The sequence below is a fragment of the Scomber japonicus genome, chromosome 18 (assembly GCF_027409825.1).
Source record: "Scomber japonicus isolate fScoJap1 chromosome 18, fScoJap1.pri, whole genome shotgun sequence".
Classification (NCBI taxonomy): Eukaryota; Metazoa; Chordata; class Actinopteri; order Scombriformes; family Scombridae; genus Scomber; species Scomber japonicus.
In genome coordinates, this window is record NC_070595.1 from 15,886,400 (window position 1) to 15,902,140 (window position 15,741).

A 15,741-nucleotide genomic window follows, 5' to 3' on the forward strand; every position below is an offset into this window, starting at 1 on the left:
GACAGCAGACAGGACGACCACACTTATATACTACAGTATATTTCAAAACTCACTGAATGACTTTCACTTTGACTGACAACAGGAAAATTAAACTATAATGGGCATATTAGCAAGTATTGCTATGTCCAACAAATACTGACTTTGGTTTAACATTTACTAAACAAGATCAACGCTTAATGGGTGTAATACTGTGGGACTATGGCCATGTATAATAAAGTAGGTCAGAGAAGAAGAGTCTTGATTTCCAATTGGAAGTCCACAGTACATATCCATGCGTATTACCTTTAAATATATTCAGTCTCTGGTTGAGCATTACTATGCACCAATGCATAATAAAGTTGTAATCTAATAATCACCAACTATGAACATTATTTTAAAAAAAGATGAAGAATTTTGATTTCAACATTATTTTCTATGTACAGACATTAGACCCGGATGATGTACAGTAGAAAAGTACCTGTGATGAGCTGCATTGGGTGTGGAGCTGGTTATGTCCTTAAGCAGACCGACAACCAAGCTGTCATCAGTATAAGCACCCAGCTCTCCTGTCACCCAGTCAGGCAGCCCTGCATTGCTGTGCTCCACAGACTGACGATTCAGGGGCTCGTCAAAGTAAATGGACTAAAAATGAAAATAATTACAAGACAAGAGACAATGTTTAACTTAATTCAGCTGATCAGTACGTGCAATCCATTGCAATGATATTTATTGGCTGCTTCAATATGACTTTCTAAGTGTTGCCTATAAAATATGGCTGTGCAAGTATACTTGATTGTGGCAGAGGTTTTGAAGTTCACCAAGGGAAAATAATTATTTGAAACCATTGAGTTGTGTCACCACTAACAATTGCAATACAAGAATATTTGAGATTTGATGAAGCAGTCATTCTTACCATGTAGGTAGGAAGTGTTTTGAGGCTACCAGGCTCAGGTCTGCTGGTGAAAGGGCCCTCCAGGACGCCTCTTTTTAGCATGTGGAGAAGTAAACGTGCATACATGTTGCGGTTCTTACAACCTAGCAGACCTGAGCCACATATTGCCGGGTCACACAGCTTCTTTATCCAAATGGCACAACGTTGGCGCTCTGAGATCAGTGGAAGAGAACGAGGCCGGTCAAGTTATGTTACAGCTTTAAAAAGTACAGTTATGTATGAACTTGCCAGTTAACTTTTGGGTGTAGTATAATCACATTAGCACGTATACCAATGTACATGTTGATTAATCATTAGGAAAAACACAAAACACAGTCGGCACTTAAGTTAGCTATCAGTGATGTTATATCTTCACTGTGCAGAGTGATGTACAGATGGGTGAAGAATTTAAGGAAAAACCGGTGCAGGCCTGAATGCTTAACCCCTACAGTGAGGGGATCCGTGGCTCTGTCATTTTGCTGGCATAGTTTGGGTCCACTTGTTCCCTTAGAATAAGGGGGGTCACAGCAAATCCATACAAAGTTTTTCTGAGTGATCACCTTTATCCTATGACGAAACATTTCTATCCTGATGGGAGTGGTCTCTTCCAGGATGACAATGCCCCCATTGAAAGGACATGAGGGGTCACTGAATGGTTTGATGAGTATGAAAATTATGTGAATCATATGCTATGACCTTCACAGTCACCGTATCTCAACCTAATTGAACACTTACGGCAGATTTTGGACCACAGCCATAATTTAAACACTAAATGAAAGAATATATCTTTTGGAAGAATTGTGTTTATCCCTCCAGTGGAGTTCAGAAACTGTAGAGTCAATGTCAAGGCACACTGAAGCTGTTCTGGTGACATGTGGTGAACCCAAAGGACACTTTATGTAGATTTTTCCTTGAATGTGTCACCTGTCTGTACGTGCAGAGTTTGACAGTAGAAGACTCTGTGCTCTATGGAAATGACATTTTAAGACGAAGTAGATGACATTTTACAGATTTTAATGTGGTCATTATACAATGTGGTATTATCAGATGGACATTATTGCTACCAGCTGAATATTTTCATCTGTCTTAATGAATGTCTAGAGGGGATCTTTAAGTGAGATGATTACTGATTAAATTAAATCTTACCTGTCTTGTTGGGGTGTTTAAGGACATACGGTTTCATGTCCAGTAGAAAATGGTCAAACTGTGTGTCCAGCCTTTCCAAACAGTCCTCAGTTTTGCTCATGATGTCTCCAGGAGGAATAAATAAATGTTTATAGTCATTAATAAGACGTAGTGTGGGTAGCATTGCTTAGCTAGCTACAATAAGTGCTTGGAGCTGACCTATTCAGTCTGTTTCATATGAAAATAGGGATAGCCATGTGAAACGTGGTTACATAAAATACTGTCACATAATATTAGCACAACATGACTACAACCTCATTACTGTAAACAACGTCTTTATAAGCTGTTTACTAGTTAAGAGCGCAGTACATTAGCAAACATGACATTACTGCTACCAGCCGAGCTAAAGCAAAGCAGTGTAAAGCTCGCTCGGGTTATAGTTTCTTTCAGGCGTTCATGAACATACAGTTAGCTAAAAAAACGCAACAGTGTTCTTGAAAAAGTACTTGTAAGGGCTAAAGAGAGTTTTACCTTGAGCACTGACTTCACCGCTCAAATTGGTTCAAAACTTCAGCGTTCTCACTCTACGCCACATCCGGTTTCCGTGGAGACGAAGCGTCTACCTGTTGCCATAGAAACTACACATTGTTGTCCTCTTCGAGATTATGAGGTTTACGGCACATCCTTACGTTAAAAAAAAGAAAAACAGAGCTGTCAATATAAAGTGAATAAGATCATTTTCAGAAGGCTGCTTGACATGGTTAATCTCATAATGAGCCAATAATACGAATACCACTTTCACCTTTTGCTTCCCATCTTGTTTTCAATATTCATATTAGAATATTGATTTAATTTGTGCTTTTAAAACATTGTAGCATCAACGAGTTATTATTACCCATGTTTAAGATAAAGAGCGCACATCACTCCAGTTTCAAAATCCTTACATTGGTTAAATGCATGTTTTTGCTAGATGCTCTGGCTATCTTGACTGTCCCTGAACCCAGAACTAAAAGGCACAGAGAGGCAGCCGTTATTAATTACGCCCCCAAACTCAGACCAGAACAGTCTACCTGAGGGTGGCTCTCAGTCTGTTGATACTTGCAAACAAAATCTTAATACATATCTTTTTACCATTTCTTTCTCCTGAGGATTTAAGTTTTAATCTGATGGTTGAGATTTTCTAGTTTTATCCTGTTGTTTTTAATTGTATGCATTGTGTGCTATATAAATACATATTATTACTAGTATGTTATTAATAATAATAATTATTATTATTATTAAAATAATGCAGGCAAATAAGATTAAGCAGGGAGTGATAATTCATTTTCAATTGAATTGATGATACCCATCATTCTCAGTTTTCATTCAAATCTTAAATGCAGTTTAAATCCACACGGTGGCGCAAAACAACTGCAGATTTTGGGATTGTCAATAAGAAACGGAGCTACATGTTGCCTTCAGGTGCTCCTCGTCCTTATACCTTCATTGTTTTTTAGTCTGGTTTGTCAGGTGTATCAAAAGTACCACTTCAGAATGAAACTAATATGTTTGTCAATTCAAAATTGCATCATTAAAACTTAATTGTGGATTTAATGTATAAAACACTAATTTCTCCCCATCCTGGCCACTCGGCAACGCTTTTCTATAGACTATATCTGCGTGTGCATATGTTTCACTCATTAAAACTCAAAATGTTAAATTTGTCCATGCAATATTAAAACAACTTTACTTAGTGCATATATAACAGTTGTAATTGTAGTTAGTGGGCTCACGAGCAGCTGGATGGTTTATGGTGCTCTGAAATTGGAGGGAAATAATCCCACAGCACGTGAAGACAAACCTCGACGTCACTTTGAATGAAAAAGAAGCGCTCAGCTGTAGACCAGGCAGAAGGGAGGCGTGCAGTGATCGAGAGCGCTCCACAGGGCACAGCACCAAGAACTGTGAACAATCAACCTCACAGAAATCGGACTGAAAACGAAGTTGTGGCTGTTGTTTTGTCCCCCCCTGCCCCATTATGGCTGACCATCTTTTGCATTATAGTGACTCAGCTGGGGTTGGGAATCGATTCGCTCGCAAAGGTGCTTTGCGGCAGAAAAATGTGCATGAAGTGAAAAACCACAAATTTACTGCGAGGTTTTTCAAGCAGCCGACGTTCTGCAGCCACTGTACAGACTTCATATGGTAAGCATCCTGTTCTGAGATTTATACAGACCATCTTTGTGCATTTTTCCCCATAAAAGAAAAGTTTGACATTTTACATCATGAGTATTCTGTATTTTCACGATGTGTCAAATAGCCCAGTGCCTACCAAAACTGAGTTAACGTGTTTTTGTTGCAGGGGATTTGGAAAACAAGGATTTCAATGCCAAGGTAAACTACTTGTGTGGGTGTGTGCGCGTGTGTCCATAAGTTCTTTGACAGAGGCATAATCATAATAGTCTGTTTGAACCAAGGAACAAACCCTGCACAACCTCTCCTGTAATGTTACATCCCCAAACTTAATTAGCAGAAAACCACACTGCATGTTGACTTCGTTTAAACATCTAGTTTGACTCCCTGGCTATTTCAATTTAGGTTGTTAGTCCAAGAATGAAAGCATTGGCAACATGACAAGGTTCAAATTTTATTGATTTCACATTTTGACCCCATACAGCGGCATGTTCATGGTGTTGCTGGTTCCCATTTGCTTCTGAAAGATAAAACAGTTACTTAGGCATTATTTTTGAACATTTCTCAGCAATCAGGAGTTTGTAGACATACCTTTCCAGGTTCTTTATAGCTTTCCAGCATCTTCACACCTTTAGAGGCAGCTGGTTTACTGGGTGAAGCACCTTTGACATCCTTTGATTTGACAACAATTGGAGAGGGGAATTCTGGGGAGTAGTTGGAGTTGGTGAAGAGACGCCTGTTTCGCCAGTAGCCATTTCTGGATTGGACAATATAGCTTGGAATGACTGGCTCACTGACTCTCTGGGAAACCTTATGAGTTGTGAAGAATGGTTGTTGTTTAAACCAAGAGAAGATATTGCGTCCTGGTCGGCTGAAGTCAAGCTTTAAAGGACTGAAGCTTGAGTAGGGGCTCAACCTCCTGGATGGAAAGGCAGGACGGTCTCTTATGTTGGAGAGATAAGTCTGGAATGAGGGGTTCTCTTGTGTGGAGGTACCAGGTGAAAACCCTAGTTTCTTAAGTTTTCTATAACCACCCACAGTGTTGGGCATTTCATTATAACGTGGATAAGACAAGCCATCAGTAGTCGAGGGAAACTTGAATACTTCCTCAAAGACAAGAGGAGCGTTAACAGTCGAGTCACCTCCATCTGTATTAGAGCCAGTGTTAGAGTTCTGGTTTTGGCGACCAACACCATTCTCCAACAGACCAGCATCACTCATCAGTTCCGATTGCCAGGATTCAGAGTTAGAAGCCTGAAAAGTGACAGGACAGAGTAGAGACATAAGCAGTTGGACTAGCATTCTGTGTAGAGCCACCAGAGTTCAGAGAAATCAGCACTGTTAGTAGAAGCAACACTTACTGATGACTGAGGCTTTGTTGGGTCACGCTTGTTGGGTTTTAAAGGAAAGACAAGTGGATTTTCAAGGTTTCCCAGCTTCCAGTCTCTTGACTCAACCTTAACAACTTTCACTACCTCATGAGCACTGGGTGTGCTGAGCAGACTTTGGCTAGTTGGAAACAACTTTGCAACTGAGGGTTTGTTCCCAGTCCCTTGGTTGTTTGTAGCCTGCCAATCAAGTGTAGGCGAGTTCAAAACTGTGTCTTGCTCATCCCCAAGGTTACGTGTGTCAGCCTTGAATCGATATCCATAACCTGTAAAATTGGTAGTAAAAGGTAAAGCAAGAAATATTTCTGAGGCTCAATGTGGAAATCAAAAGGGGCAGTCATTACCTTTCCCAGCAGGCCGACCAACACTGCCATTAAACAGAAGAGAACAAATCCAGGAAACCCTGCAAAAGTGGCAAGTAAAAAATAAAAATAATAAGTGTCTCAGATTAAGATTTTATAGATATACATATATTCATTCAAACATACCACAGCAGGAGTCCAAGAGCCATGGCTGTTAGCTGAGCAGCAGCACCCTGTACTCCTCAGTAGCTATGGTTTGAGACAGTTCAACAAGTGGGACTAACAAGATCTGAAAACAGTCTCTGACCTTATGATTCACCCCTTTGTGTCTCTTTTATATTGGTGCTCCAGGTCTTATTTAACGAAGACCATTAGCAACAGCTGCTCAAAGAGCAATGTCCAAATGAGCAACAGGTGTGGCAGCTAGGCAATGGCACCCATTATTCCAGTGTGAAATTCAGTCTTGTAAACATGCTCAGTGTGATTTATACTAAAACATTGAGTAATTTATTTTTTCTTCCCAACAAAAAGGGGAATTATTTATTTTCACTGTAATTCTATCCATAAGCAACACAATGACAGAACGTATTACTATTTTTGTCATAGGTTTCATACACTTAAATAAAACATCTAAAAGGAAAAACACTCGATTAGATTGGGGACCCTGGGACAAAATGTTATCAAATGGGGGTCCATGGTCTAATTTGTGTCAGTTTTTCTTTGATGTGAATTTTTTTTAGAACCTCTGCGCTAGACATCTGATATTGTAGCAGCTAAGGTGGAGAATGGCAAAGGAAAGGGTCAACCGAGAGGGAGACAAAGATGAAAAGAGTATAAGAGGTATAACAGGGATAACTGAAGTGAAATAAATGTTAGATTACCAGAAGAAGGGGCTTGTAGATAGAAGGCAAACAAAAATGTAATGTAACAGAAATGCGGAAATACTGGATGGAGTCTGAAGTTTATTGAAATTGTGTGTGATATGTATTAAGTCTTATTCAAGAAAGATATGTTACATTCTGAAAGCATCGTTGCATCTCAATTTGCATATGCACTAGTACATAAATAGATGCATCACCTCAATTGCCACACGCTTTACATGTGACAAGATTACTGAGAGTGAGTTAAAGTGTGATCTCACGCACACTAAAAAGGCTTAATCATCATGTCAGGAAGGCCAGGACTGTATAACTCATGTGTATTTTTTAAGGTGGAAATCTCACATTGAATGAATCAAAATAATTACCATATATAGGTATGGCAGGCAAAGATGGCTTAACTCCTGGGGTGGATATGTTGTGTGTCCATGTCTGTTTGCATTTGTGTGCATGTGAAAAAGTCATTACAATGCTTAGTTTAAATTCATGTGCCTTTTTTCATGAAGTAATATAACTACATCCTTATTTTCATCAGATGAAACATATACTGTATATGAGTCCAATGTTTGACAATGCAGTTTGTTATGCTGCTGATGACCATTAATACATCACGAAAGTGGGCTGGCAGAAGCACACTCTTGGATATAGACAGTGCTTGTTCTTGCAGAATGTGCATAGGAAATGTATTGATTGGAAAAAAAAAAGGTATAGCTGGATCATCTTAATAGACCTTGATGTACAGTAGAGGATTATTGCTTTTCTTCATGGGATGGATGCATATGCTTTTGTAAGTTTTTTTAATTGATTGGAGACATTGGATACTTGATTGTCATTACATGTTTTTTAAAGATTGTTTTTGAGAGTGGGCAATGAAGGAGGAGAGGGAAAAAGGGGCCCTAGAGAGACATGTACAGTAAGAGAGGCCCCTGGCTCATCTGGCATCTGCAGTAACCATTTGGCTACAGGGGTGCTCTGATTGTCTTTACATGTTTCTGCAAGTCAGACTACCCATGGGCAAATTGGGACATTAACTTAAAAGTTAATTGCTGTGAAGTGATGGTGTATATTTCCCTTTGTGAATGCAAACTCAGCTTATTATTCATACACAAAGTTCAAAAATTGAACCTCTAAGAACTGGTTCTCTAAGGCAAGAATGTTAAGTCAAATACTTTGTGTCCTTGTGCCTCTGTGATACAGACAGTCATTGTGATAAACTGTTGCTAAATCTGACCGTGTAAAGCTGACAGTATTGCATGTGTGGAGTTCAATGGTAGAAAATTTGCCTTCTAAGAGATATTAGAAAGGTAATAAAGTGTGGCTCCTGTGATCATTCATCTTCAACATTTTTATCATTTTCCCACATGGCTGGTATCAGCCATGGTTCAGGCAGCTGTGGCACAGGAGGTAGAACAGGTCACATACATACTGCAGTTTGATCCCTGGCTCTTGGTGCCAGAGTGTCTGTGAGTAAGACTCTGAATTCCAAGTTGCTTCCGGTGGTAAGGCTAGCACCTTGCATGGTAGCTCAACCACCACCGATGTGTGTGGGTGAATGAGAGGCAAAAAATTGTCCAGTGCTTTGTCCATTAAGGTGGCGCTATATGTGCAGTCCATTTACCATACCAGTTTATTGTTTCTTAGGCATGGGCATAGTAAAGGCTACCTAGAGTTTCCTGTTGTGCATTGAAAAGCTAAATATTCTGTCTGTAATATCAGACCGATATCCAACATCAGTATCTATATTGCATCTACAGTGGAAAAGTCTTTATTACTAAAGTATCCCTGTGTAGGTTGAGGACCAGGCTCCTGCTGTTCCCAGGGTAATGACAGGTCTACTGTTGTATTGTTGAAACTAAGAAAGGTGATGTGTCCTTGGTTAGGGATGTAGGGTGCCTATTACAGAATTGCAGATGAATGAATCACTTAATAACCAAGATCATACATAATGCCTCAGATTTCAGAATACTTTGTCATTGGGAATAGACTCTTCTAGACTTATTTTTTTATTTTATTTATTTATTTTTTAATACAGTCTGTTATGTTGTTTGTGTCGCACCACTGAGGGGTTGCATGAGAATTTCGTTGGAACAGTAATATCCAATGACAATAAAGTATTCTGATGATTTACTGGCATTTTCTTAAATAACCAGGGATGGTTATATATTCACCACCGGTAAAACTAAAAAGATGTGATTCTTGATATAATTAAAAAACATTGTAATTCATAAATTTTACCTTATAATTCATGGTACAGAACACTGGTTATGTAGTTTAGCTATTTAATGTACTTTTTTAGAGAAGTCTTTGTATCTCTTGTTTTTCTATACCTTTATTCACTCAGCTTGGATGTCACTAGCCTTCCCTGTTCTCCCTCTAGCTGTGTGCCTTTTATTTTTTAGTCCCACTCTCTTTCATTGTGTGTTTTTCTTTTCATTTGTTCATGACTCATATATTTTGTGTCAGAAAGGAATCTTGCAAAATGACTGTTTCAATTAGATAAGTCTGTTTATGATACTCTATATTTATTCTTAAATTATCTAAGGTTTAAACCCAAATATTATCCCCCTGAAGCCTTGCTTCTTGTAAACATTCACATTTCATGAAGGTCAGATTTATTGTATAGATTTGCCATTATATTACTATAATGGACTATTACTATAACTGCCTCTCAAAAAGCATCTCATTGAAACCAGTGGTATGAAAGAGAATGAGTGTGTTTCAGTGTTGGCTCACTCACCACCATGGTCCTCGCCCTCCTCTCCGGCCTTTGAAGTAGAGCGTCTGTGGAAATTACAGTGCCATCTGGAGAGTTGAGAACCCATCGCTGGAAAGAGAGCACCAAGTCTGGACACAAGAGAGGCGAAAGATGGGAGGGAAGGGAGTTTGGAAGTATAGAAAGAAGAAGAGGGAGAACACAAAAGAATTTAGAAGGTGGAAAAAAGCTAAGAAGGAGGCAAAGGTGAACATATAACCACAAGGCTAAATAAACACGAGAGATTTGCAATTGCATGGGTGGAAGTGTGTGAGTGAGAGCGATGCTGAAGTCAAAGAGGCCTTTTACACATTCTGTCTTCTCGCTGCAGAGTTTTGGCAGAGATAAAGAAAAACGGTGTGACTACTCAGAGTAGATGAAAGAGAGCAGAGTGAAAAGTAGTGGACTGAATATTATATCTAGGTAATGGCAAGCTGTGGCCAAGTTCTGTCTGAGTGATGATATCTGATTGTTGAGTGTGCAGAAGTCAGCTTGTAATTACATTTGGATCAGATTGACTAATAGTCACAGTGAAACAGAATTTAGAGCGTCTTTATCTTCTGTAATGTGACGAGTGAAACAGAATATTTCTACAGAGTTTAGTTACTACGGTGATTTAAATCAGTCTAGGTTTGATTGGATCCCTCAAAGTGGGTGTGGTTTAGTAAATACAGACTATTAGCCTGCATTTACATTTCACTCATCCATGATTTTGGATCAGGAGGAGGATGGATAAATTAGAGCACTGCTATGTTCTTTTGGAAACATAAATAACATTTTTACCAACCAACTTTTTTCTCTTTTTAAATGTAAAAAAAAACATAAAATATAACAAATGATAGACACAGACCATACAAGCAATATTTACATGTGAAAAAAACCCTTTTACAGTAAATCATACATACATTCTCCCATACATACCGACTGACATCTAATGAAAACAGCCCTGAGTTATTTGGTACGATAGCCAGGGTCAGCTATTCATAAATATTTAAATGTTTTACAGGAATAGGAGAATGATTTTGATCAGGACCAGGAAATGATGAAGCAATTTCCTCAGAGAAATATGAGTAGAGCAAGTTTTTATGTAGTTTTTTTAACTGTCTTTAAAACCATGACAATCTTGTGAGTTTAGGACTCACAACATGTTTAGGACTCACAACTCAATGTTGTCAATTTAAGATGTAGGCAAATTCATTTGAAGTCATCAATTTTATGTATCAATCACCAATGAACGTTCTTCTCTCGCTTCAGTCACAAAGCAAGCCTTTCAGAACGGTAGACGGACAGTTTGCTCACTTTGTTATTGCCATTATGTTCTCGATGCTGTTTCTGTGTCTTCTAACCGGCCCAGTTTGTTGTTTTTGAAATACATTTGCATACCAATGCAGCCAACATGCCTACTCTCATAACTATTTACTTTTCATCAAGTGATAATGATGAGATCTCTATCATGTGCGCAGATGAGGGTGTTGTGTGTAGGCTGCTCCACCACTTGCTGGGACATTTGCTGCCCCTGTGGGCGACATCATGTATGTGTCAGTTACAGTAGCATGACGAGGGCTGACACATGCCTCTAACAAGACCGTCAATGAGCCCTAATGGCTGCGTAGGTATAGAGCCAATCTCTTCCTCCGCTCAGAATGAAGCAGTGGAACTCATTAATCAATCAAGGAGCAGAAGTGTGGGGGTGTTGGAACATGAGAGCAAAAGCTGTGCAACTCCTGATGGGGAGCCCCAAACATCTTACACAAAAGACAGGCAAGACCCAGTACTGCTCCTCTCCAGTGAAGAGATCTGGAGGGTCCTTGTGCTCTGCTCTGCGTGTAAAGATGGCCTGCATATGTTAAGTTATTAAATCTTGCTTTAGTTACTTTATAAAAACAAAAGTAAGTCTTTATTATGGATTTGTTTAATATCCTACTCAGTGCTCTGTGGGCGTTTACTCCATGGTACTTTACTATTCATCCTGCCATATTTGTGGGAAATAACATGAGTGAGACAATCCATTAATTTAAATATGTTATTATATCTTTATTTAATCACTCATATTTGCCAGAAAGTGAAGCTTGATTATTATAAGCATTACTCGCTGCCTTCTGAAAAAATCATCAGTGGAAAGATGAAGAAAAAAATTACAAAAAATAGAAAAAGTGCAACTAAGAAACTCTGAATACTATTGACCCACTTTTCCTGAAATATTTGAACAATGGTTCAAATGTTTTTTTTACTGGCAAATTAGATTTTACAGCTAGCATAATGATGAAGTACCTGAAAGAACAACAAAGTCAAATGCTAAAATTCTCAAATACATTTTAGAATGTATTGTGAGTGCAATATTATGCAGTAACTGAATAACGTCTGACTTTGTGCTTCAGACTCGCCACTAAAATATTTAAAATGATTTTCAGGTAACTTGATTGACATTAAAATCTTGCAGCATTCCTTTCAGTTCACCTAAAACATCATTTATGATATCTCATAAAAGTCAGCAATCTCAAGTGTCTGCTTGGGACTTACTAAAATGGCTTGTTGAATGTGGAGAAGTCACGGAAAACTCAATATATCAACAATGTTAAACCCTCTACCCAGCTGAATGGCATTAATTACACCAAGAGTGGAAGCTAAGCTGGCCGGGATAATTATGTGTAATTCTTCCTCTGCTTGTCTCTGCTCCACTTTCAAAATGTCCCTTTTTACTATTGAATGTTGGGTCTCTATGTCTCCCCCTCCCTCTCTGTGTGTGTCTGTCTCCCTTCATGTTCCCCTTCCTCTCCACTCCTCACTCGACACTAGAAACAAAGTGGGCCATTTCCATTTTGATGTCATGGTGGCAGCTCCTCTGGGCTGTTTTCATGAGTATTTTATGTTACTAGTAGTCTTTAGGCACTCTCAACCACACCGAGTCAAACCATGCCTCCTTGATTTGAGTTGTGCCGAGTTGTGCCAAAGATGCACCATCTCTGAAGTTGCCTCAAATCGTATCCGACCCACCTCCAAGCTGGTTTACAGTGAAGTCAGATGGGTTCGTCATCATTCAGAGACAAGCTAGCTTCAGGTTTAACCCGTCTTTAATTAAAATGGGATAAAATGATTCATGATATTGCTCTCCTAGGCTTTCCAAATGTTATTGGACCGAAGGACTAGTCACAGCCCAGCATACTTCATAGGGGCTTGAGTAAACAGCTACTGTATTAAGAGGTCAGTGCTTTTAAACACCACCGACTCAAGCACGTCATCAGCTAAAAACCTGCCTTCAAGCAGGTAGCCCTGTTGTGATGGAAATGCAAATATCCTGCCACGCTGAGCTGATGCGCTGAGTCAAGCCAAGCCAGCAGATGTGTATGGCAAACTCCCACAGATATCATCCACTCTTGGTGATTGTGGTCCCTTGGTCTTGTTCTTTACGTCATGCCCCCGTAGCTATATTCAACAGATTAAGATAACATACAGTACTCTGCAATAGCTCCTTTTTATTACATACAAATCACAAACCACACATGATTTCCAGCATGTATGTTAAATATTCAGTCTCTACATAAATTTCAGTTTGTCTCTGCACTGCATGTGAGCTTCCAAGGCCACCAAAGTCTCACACTGTATTATTGGCTCTAGCCGTCCTTTGTCAGCACTGATGGCTTGTCAAATTAAATTGTAGCCTTAACAGCCCGTGCCCAAAAGGCTTTTTGATCTGCATTCCAGTTTGCACCAATTGAGACGGAGCGACACAAGACCTTCATGTTTGTCAGTGTAAAGGGATTGCCACAGTCTGGGTGCTAGACAAAGAGCTCCTTAAGAGAGAGAAAAGAGGAGGAGAGATGATATGGAGTTAGAAAGAATTAATGTTGGTGGTGAGAAGTAAGGAGGGTACCAGTTGATTTACACGTTTGCATTCAGAGGTACTCTGGGATAAAGAATATGACTGACGATTTTTTCTGTTTTTCTTATTTTCAACAAATCTCATGTGCAGAGCCAAAACAACAATTAACTGATCCAACTTGCAAGTACTGTGTGTGCATCCAAAGCCTCATACAGTATATTGTATGCCTCTATGTCCTAGACCTCTATTGTTGTCCAGAAACTTTTGAAAACGATAACATTTTCAGTCTCCAGAGAGTAGTTCCTTGTACGGCAGAAGCCATGTGCAGCCAAGTTATTCAGTTTTTCATTTCTTCAGTAGCTTGTCGTGCTTACATATCAGAACTTTTTGACTTTTTGTACTGCATTGTACATTGTAAATAACTTTAGTATAAAGTCAAGAGATCAAGACGTTGTGGGTCACTGATGTGTTTTCAATCGATTTCGGACAGAAAGAGTTCCATGGCACTGAGGTATAAAAATATCAGGCTTTGGATTAAACATTCAATTCTTATTAGTATGTATAATTTATTGTTAGTTTGGCTTTGCAAATTAGATTTTTTTATACATAAAAAAGTGCCAGCCATATCACTAAGGGCATGAGCAATTACCTTTTACTGGTACTGTCCAGTACAGTACAGTGAGCAGCTGATTTTAAAGACACAATGAAATGCTATTTGTTATGCTATAAGACTAATGGATACCTGTATGTATCCCTATCAGCTGATGGCATTTGCTGTCCCAAACATTAATGGTATTTTCAGAAGTTTGGCAGTAAATGTTGATGATCTTACCTTATTGGGCACCTCTCTGCTAGTGCCTAAATATCAAACCTGACACCCGTTTAAAAACTCCAGAATACTGTGAAATATATAAGTTTGTCAGGCCATTTGTTTGGCGGTTCACACAATACTTAATCAGCATTGTATGAACTTGTTTGGCTTGAAGGTAATGGATGGTCATTTATATATAAAAGTTCTGCACTGCAGGTTTAACTTACTTGTCTCATTATGCATTGTTCAAAGACATGGATTGTGGAGTTGTGGGGTCTCTTAGTCTTGCAGGGGCTGCGTGGGTGCATGTAGGCACATACAATATTCCTTGTTAAATGTATGTGTGGTGATCAGTTCTCAGAATTCCACTCAGATGCCTCTCACACACAGAACGTGTGCTGTGTCCTCAGCCTTCTCTGTCACAAAATCTTGGACTGACAGCATAAGTTCTCTATATCTTTTTCATCATCCCCATGAGCTACTGTAAACTCTTGCCAGACATGCCAGCATGGTGTGCCAAGGTTACCATGGTAACATCACTTAGCCCTCGCTCTGCCTGTGATGTGCCAAATCTCTGCCAACTAGAATACCCCAGGCGAGCACTTCCCTTTAAAAAACCCATAACACAAAACACCCCTTGTTTCCAAATAATCCTTAAATGATGATTCAACATGGAAGCTTGGCATTGCCCCTTCAGCTTCCATTTATACAAATGAAATGGGCCTCAGTCACTGTGACAAAGCATTTGTGAGCCTGTCTGGGTAGTTTTTGATTTTACAAGGCATCTATAAATCAAGATATGAGTATAGCGCACCACCAACAGCTCTTGATGACTGCACCCTCGGGCACATTTAAATGGGGAGGGAAGCATATCCGATTCACGACAGATTCTGCCCTGATTTTTAGGGCAGCAGTGACCGCCACAAGTGCAATATTTTCATTTTAACAAACTGTCTCGGCAGATCATGTCACAATATTTTGCTTGCATAACACAATGTCATCTGGTGACATTAAAAAGGGGTCTTTTTGGAGCCTGTGCAGCATTGCTCAGTTGAGAGTGGGTAGTTAATTGTCAGGGAGCTGCCTGTGTGTTTTGCTGAGGCACAATACAGTGTAATAAGATGACACATGCTGTTCCCTTATAACCTCAGTCTTTACAAACAAAGACAAAAGAGAACTAGGAGAGGGCTTGGATGGAGAAATCTTATAGAAGTGAAATGGAGATAGTGGGAAAATGTGAATATTCAAAAAAACGTATGTGTGGCTGCATTGGTTTTGTGCTGTGTGCTTAAATAACAGTAGGGAGTGACAGGAGCTGTCAGGATGACAGGATGCAATAATCTGCTTTTGCATTTGTCTTGGATTATTTGACCCTTGCACAGACTGACACAGTGTAGGCTCATAGTGGAAAGTGTGTAACAACATGGTCACCTGATTTCTATTTGTGGATTTGTGTGTTCCTCTCAGAGAGGAGCTGGAGTAGCCTGTGCCTTGTCTCAGCAGGGCTTTACGGGGTGAAAGATGGCAGCAGGTTGAACCTTCATCCATTATAGATGGTGCAGCACTGCTTTATATAAAAACAC

The 15,741-nt window shown here is 39.4% G+C and overlaps 2 protein-coding genes across 3 annotated transcripts in view; one reads left to right on the top strand and one right to left on the bottom strand.

The window, feature by feature from the left end:
- cep112 (centrosomal protein 112) overlaps positions 1 to 2,156 on the bottom strand; it is a 98,073-nt gene extending 95,917 nt beyond the window's left edge. The window contains exons 1-3 of the mRNA XM_053338026.1: positions 2,057 to 2,156; positions 893 to 1,083; positions 458 to 621 (exon numbers count right to left, since the gene is read on the bottom strand). Coding sequence (XP_053194001.1) covers positions 458 to 621; positions 893 to 1,083; positions 2,057 to 2,156 — 455 coding nt within the window. The remainder of the gene's footprint in view (positions 1 to 457; positions 622 to 892; positions 1,084 to 2,056) is intronic.
- A 1,896-nt stretch (positions 2,157 to 4,052) lies between these two features.
- prkcab (protein kinase C, alpha, b) overlaps positions 4,053 to 15,741 on the top strand; it is a 98,956-nt gene continuing 87,267 nt past the window's right edge. For both annotated transcript variants that reach the window (XM_053338023.1, XM_053338024.1), the window contains exons 1-2: positions 4,053 to 4,219; positions 4,377 to 4,408. In XM_053338023.1, coding sequence (XP_053193998.1) covers positions 4,053 to 4,219; positions 4,377 to 4,408 — 199 coding nt within the window. The remainder of the gene's footprint in view (positions 4,220 to 4,376; positions 4,409 to 15,741) is intronic.